Genomic DNA, 6,722 nt, shown 5'->3' with positions numbered 1-6,722 from the left:
ATCTATTTATGCTAAGATTTGCTGTAACTGATGTGACTCAATCTCCATTAGTCTTCTCTGAATATGTGAGGTGATAGAACTGTCTAGATCTGTGTAAGATCAAATTAAAGGAATGGTTCATCCAACAATAAAAAGTTGCTGAAAATTACCCTCAAGCCATCCAAGATGTAGATGAGTTTGTTTCTTCATCGGAACAGATTTGGAGACTTTTAGCATTACACTTGCTCACCAATGGATCCTCTGCAGTGAATGGGTGCCGTCAGAATGAGAGTCCAAACAGCTGATAAAAACATCACAACAATTCACAAGTAATCCACACATTTCTGGTCAATCAAAGTCATCAGAAGTGAAAAGTTGTGTCATGGATGGCCTAGCCATGAGTAAATTTTCGACAAAATGTCATGTTTGGGTGAACTTTTCCTTTAAATCCCCATTCAACTAAACAAAAAGGCAAAATCCATATTCTAAAATCATTAAAGAAAGAGTAACAGTCATGTTTAATGTTGAACACTTAATTTAGAGTGAGAGAGTCCTGAATGTTACTGTAGCACAGAGGTTTACATTCGATTAACATACAGGTTAACATCTTTCATCTTAGACTTTTTTTTTATCAATGATGAATTTCAGAGGGTAACAGCTGGCTGTGTGACGGCCACATGCTAAATAATTCACACTTCTTATAAATATTGCACATTCACACTCGGATAAAATCTCACCCGAGATATCTCTTTGGGTTCAGGGCACTCAGAGTTCAGGCGGCTCCACCAGTCCAATAATACACTTTATGGGACTACTGAGACACAGCAAGTTAAATACATAGTGAGTGCACTATTGTGAGGTAGGTTTTCATCGTATTTATGCTCGTTTGGGTGCAGTACTGTATGTGGAAGTATGTTTAATGTTTACTGAAAGTGTATTTTTCAGTTATAAGTACTTTTTTTTTTTTAGATTGGTTGATGCTGATGTTTTCATTTGCTACCATGTGGAAAGAGCATGACATTTTGTAAACTGATGCAATGTGCAGCACAGATTGTGAGCAAAAATGATTAGCTTTGTTCACATACTGTATGATGGTAACATTTCTGTTGCAAAATTTGTTAACTTGGATATCTGGTGAAACTTTTTTTTTCTGGTCAATTTATAGATCATTCTTTGTTTGAAAAAAAATACACAACAGAATGCAGCAGTAATAACATCAACATTTTTTCTCTATCAAAATAGCCATTGGATGTGCCAGAAAAAAACATCATTATTTGTCGAAAGAAATAAATGTAGATAATTGTGTATATATCTAGAATATTTAATTACAAAAAATAAAATACACACATAATAACAGAATTTTTGAAAGTGCAAAAGTGTAATTAATAGTCATTCAATAAAACCAAATAGTTTGTGACAGTGAAAAGTGTAGTGTATATTTTTTTACAGTTGTGCACTTTTCTGAAACTCATTGTTGGTGTTAATTTTAACATCAGTATCATATAAAGTGTATGTATCTCTGACACTGAAATAAAGTGTATGTATCTCTGACACTGAATAAGGAACTATCTAGTTATGCCACTCTAATCTTTCCCATACAAATGAAAGGCCTCTGTGACAGGTGAGACTGTGAAGAGTTACTGATGAACATTTGTGCAACTAATGCAGCAGTGCTGCTTCAGATTTATTTATTTTTTTATGGCTGGGAGTTTCTGCTTATTACATTACACTCGCACTAAATGAACTAAGTCAAAAGATCATTAGTTGTACAAAAAATTAACGATTTTATTAAGTTCTAATGTTGTGAAAAACAGTACAAATCCAGTTTACCCCATCTGGCTTGTTGCTTTCTAGTTGTTGTTTTTAGTGATAATTTACCAGCTAGACATGATGAATAATATTACATGGATATAAGTGCACCTACACTCTCAGAAAAAAAGTACACAAGCTTTCACTGAGGTGGTACCTTTTCAAAAAGTACTAATTTGTACCTTAAAGGTAATGGAATGCACCCCTTAGGGATAAATAAGGTGCACATATGTACCTTTTGAAAGGGCCCCAGTGACAGTTTTTTTTTCTCTGAGAATTAATGTATACTTGTGATATCTCAAATTGGACCCAAAACAACACCTTATAATATAAAGAATTTAGTGTGTCAGTGCTAAATAATTAAACAACCACAATATTTAGACATTATGATCACAAATTACAAAAATTATCAATCATTTTCTTTAAGCCATGACAGTAGTATTACATAGCCAGACTTTAGAAATCTGGTCCACATTGCAGTGTATTCTGGCCAGTAATCACCCAGTTAGACAATGTGTCCTGTTAGTGTGAATTAGAGTTTTTTTATGTGCAGTTTATAGACTGATTTAAATAGTTATCACAATAACAGACAGAAAAGTACAGAAAAACAGCAGAAAACCAGAATACGTTGCAAAGTGGACAAAACTTGACAATAGTCTGGCTGTGTTTGACTACCGCTTTCAGAACTTTGACATGAGCTCATGATCAAAACAAAGATTTCACCTGTAATCCATAAACAACGTGAAAAAAAATTATATATATAGTGTAATTAAGGCACAAGGTGGTTCTTTGGTCTTCTCCACAAAAGAAACTTGGCTGAAAGATTACGGTTCACTTGGGCAAATCTGCAATGTAAAAAAGGCATCATAATATGATGATACATACTATTAAAGGTGTAACAGGAAGAAAGGAAGGATGAAGAAACGACCAACCTCTGAATAAGGAGGAGGCGGCTGGAGGCGGAACTGCTGAACACAAGCGAATGCTGAGCCATCTAGCAGCCAGTCTGCTTGTGATTGGCAGGTTGAAGTTCTGTGCTCCTCAAACTGTTCCTCTGACATAACCTCTGCATAGCTTGGGGGGGCTGTCAGGAAATATTACCATGAAAATTAAAGATGAAAATAAGTATATACACACATATAACAAACACTGTATGCAGCAATCATACACTTTATTAATGATTTGACATTGAAGCTGAATTCACTGCATCATTAAATTCGCACCATACCTTCAGCTATGTCTGGAAGGGTAAATGTGGGATATAGCAAGCTCATGTTCACAATGGAACGGCTGTTCATGTCAAGACCTTTGGTACCGATCACCACTGGAAACTGCACTTCTAGATTTTTGGTACCTGGTATCTGAACAATAACCTTGAGCAAAGAAACAACAAAAACACAACCATTCATATAAGGGAGTTTTATACATGTAGCTTGTAGATGTTACACAAAAAATGAGCATTTGATGTCAGTAAATCAACATTTTCCATACCTGTACTGTGTTTATCAGAAAATAAAGCCTTGTGGCATTATGGATAATAAAAAAAGAAATCCATCAAATAAGCATCATACATTTTTTACTCACTGCAAGTAAGTATTCCACTCTCAGGATGTCTGAATTCAGAATGGAGGGAGAAATTGGAGGAATCTTCAATGCCTTTCCATTCCACCTGCTGGAAGTGTCAGATGGCACTACATTTCCTCTAGCACTGGCAACCACCTGTTTGATGCATTTTGTTTTACCCTTGGCTGTATAGGTCTGTATCTGGTATACCACTGCTTTTGGCACAACTAGACGAGATGAACGGTTCTCAATCAGAGCATAGATTGGGATTGATTCTCCTGGAGAAGAGATGAAAAAATAGTGTGCTACAAGATGAAAAGCAAATTATTTCAAATAACATACTTTTACTGCAGCAGATTAGAAGAAAATTGCCAAGCAGCCATATCTACCTCGATATCAACTCTGAGCAATCATAAGTTTACCAAGATTTAAAACCCTGTTTAAAAGTTTGGGGTTGTTAAGATTTTTTTCTTTCTGTAATACATTAATTTTCCTATTACTTCTGAAGGGTATTTAAGTTAACAAAAATCTCAGAATATATAAGAATATTTAATATATTCAAATACTATCATCCTGACACACACAGAAAGCTCATAAAAATATAATTATTTTCCCTTACCATTGCAATAACCTTGTCGGTCTATGCTGACAGTCAGTGAGATGGGACCAGAAGTAAAGATCCAGCAGCCAACCATCTTCTTACAGGTTTGTGACACTGGAGACTGGAGATTTAACAGTAAATCTGAGAGTCAAAGGTCAGAAGGAAGTTCTCTAATGCAGTGCTTCTTTGCTTCAGATTTTGACTACTTGATGTTCAACGTAAAGTAATTAGCCTAATTATTTTGCCCTTCTAACTATGCACAATTATATGATTATTTACGTTTACCATTGTTTATCTCCAGCTCTGACTCCAGTTCAGAACAACTGTATATTCGGCCAGTTGAGGGCAACATTAATGTTCCAAGTACTTCTATTTAGTGTCAGTGTTGTGACACGTACAAATTCAAGTACAAATGAAAATAGCATTTACAACGCAACTTCCTGTCAAGGTATGAATGACCTCCTCTATGCAACCTGTTGAGAGTTCATGATCACTAGTCCCACCATTTACCATCACATCCCATCATTACAGGTCACACACTGGATTTTATGAGGAAATAATTTAAAACGGTTCAAAAATGTTTTATAGAGTATAGTCTATATGTGTATAATATAAATGAAGTCTGAACATTCTACATCCACAGTGTTGGCTTTATCACGTGACTTACAGCATCAGCCGTGTTACTTTATTGCCATTCATAGGATAGTAAGTCATGCATTCACACTTTTTCTTCCAAAAAATGTTTCACCTATTTTATGAATACCAGGAATTCAGACATACTACTAATTTCATATACTGTTTTTCACTTACCATATAGTGAAATAAGCATATTAAGAAGCAAGGTTCAAGAAAGTAGCCCTTCAGAAGCAAAATGAGTATGTGTGGGAAAACAGAAGGCGTTTCTGACATACTCACGATTAATGTTGGCACACTGACATCAATATGACTGATGATGCAAAGTTCTCTGCAAACACATTGACTCTCACGGAATGGCCTTTTTAAAACTGCCTGCACCATGTAGTAAACACGACCATGTTTTCCAGAAAAAGAAGAAACCAAAGGACTAGGAGACAAAAAAAAAAAAAGTCAGTGCTCTGAATAAGAGGAACACAAGATTTTATTTTGAGAGCGAGAACTGCAATTAATGCAACATAATCTTTACAGCCTTTATGTTAGGCCTTAACACAATGTAAATTCATAATGTTGCACTGTTTCAGTAATTTATGTATGTATATATATAAAACACTAGGGCAGCGCTGTGTAGAAAGCCCTCAGAAAGAAAAGAAAATCTGAATTGACCAAGGGCACCCTGCATCCTCTAACTTGAACTGGGCCCTGCCCTGTGCTTGGGATGGCCCTACTTAAAGGGATAGTTCACCCAAAAATGAAAATTCTGTCATCATTTACTCACCCTCATGTCGTTCCAAACCTGTATGAGTTGCTTTCTTATGTTGAACACAAAAGAAGATATTTTGAAGATTGCTGGTAATCAAACAGTTGGTGGTTGCCATTGACCATAGTAGGGAACAAAAATACTATGGAAGTCAATGGCAACCACCAAATGTTTGATTACCAGCAATCTTCAAAATATCTTCTTTTGTGTTCAACATAAGAAAGCAACTCATACAGGTTTGGAACGACATGAGGGTGAGTAAATGATGACAGAATTTTCATTTTTGGGTGAACTATCCCTTTAACATGCTAAACATCAAACATTTGCACTTACCTTTGAGGTAGTTGCAGATCAAAAGGGATCTCATATATGCCACTATCAAGGATTAGGTTTTGGGGACCTGATCAAATAATAATAAATCAAATTGTACTACACTAATTAATGGGTTTGAAGGCAATTCAACCTATCACACTTCGATCATCACAAATATTAATGAGTAAAAGATGTTCAGCTTATATTGCAGACCCACCTGTTGTTGGAACAAGGGTCTTGGATAAAGAGAGGCATTTCTTCTCTTCGGAACAGCGGGATCGTTTATGCATCCAACTCACCTGAGCATATCCCTTCAGTGATACGTTTATGGTTTTGACTGTGGTGGCTTCCGAGAGTTTGAGAGAAACATGTCCAGACACTACTTCACCAGAGCAGTAACCAACTCTCTGCTTGTTGTCAAGAATCACATCCAGTGATTTTACCTCAGTATGTGTCATCTTGGTTTCTGGAAAGTAAATACGAGTACAGTTCATGTTGTTTGCCTGCCTCGTTGCAATAACGCACACACACACATCAAACAGAAGGCTTATCTAATCTCATGTGCAACAGTTCTGACTCGCCTGCTGTTTAGGTGATACTTTGGTTTAAAACAAATTACATTAAGTTACTATGTTTGCCAAGGTCAACATAACTTTATGAAGACGCGTCAACAATATCTAGTAATGTTTAAAATACGCCACATAAATAAACATAATTACTTCTCACTATGCTGCAGGCAGCAGCACACCCTCCATGCAATGTGCGAGTTGTTTGCAGGCCAGTGAGGCCACGCCCAGTGTTTATGTATATGCGGCAATTGGCTGTTTTACATGTCTTTCAGGCACTATCCCCACCCATCTGGATGCTACTAGGTGCGTTCTAGTGATGGGAAGTTCGGATCATTTTACCGACTCGGACCTTTGAGTCTCGTTCAGCAAAATGAACGAATCTTTTTTCGAGTCATTTCGTTCATTTTAGCAAAATACAATTAAAATGTTACGTGTTACTTCCCTAACACGTCTACTAACGCAAACGTTGATCACACTACAAACAATACAAAACTGC

The 6,722-nt window shown here is 36.3% G+C and overlaps 1 protein-coding gene across 1 annotated transcript; it reads right to left on the bottom strand.

Annotated features, from left to right (window-relative positions):
* Positions 1-1,418: 1,418 nt before the first annotated feature.
* On the bottom strand, positions 1,419-6,467 carry LOC107715597 (arrestin domain-containing protein 4-like). Its single transcript, XM_016521732.1, has 9 exons — positions 6,377-6,467; positions 5,875-6,123; positions 5,679-5,745; positions 4,868-5,015; positions 3,971-4,073; positions 3,373-3,629; positions 3,017-3,161; positions 2,721-2,872; positions 1,419-2,633 (listed from the first exon to the last, which is right to left on the bottom strand). The coding sequence occupies exons 2-9, from the start codon at positions 6,113-6,115 to the stop codon at positions 2,613-2,615; spliced, it is 1,134 nt and encodes a 377-aa protein (XP_016377218.1). The 5' UTR covers positions 6,116-6,123; positions 6,377-6,467; the 3' UTR covers positions 1,419-2,612.
* Positions 6,468-6,722: the final 255 nt, after the last annotated feature.

The sequence above is a fragment of the Sinocyclocheilus rhinocerous genome, unplaced genomic scaffold (assembly GCF_001515625.1).
Source record: "Sinocyclocheilus rhinocerous isolate Xijiao unplaced genomic scaffold, SAMN03320098_v1.1 scaffold1110, whole genome shotgun sequence".
In the NCBI taxonomy this organism is placed as follows: Eukaryota; Metazoa; Chordata; class Actinopteri; order Cypriniformes; family Cyprinidae; genus Sinocyclocheilus; species Sinocyclocheilus rhinocerous.
This window is presented reverse-complemented; position numbering and strand designations above follow the sequence as displayed.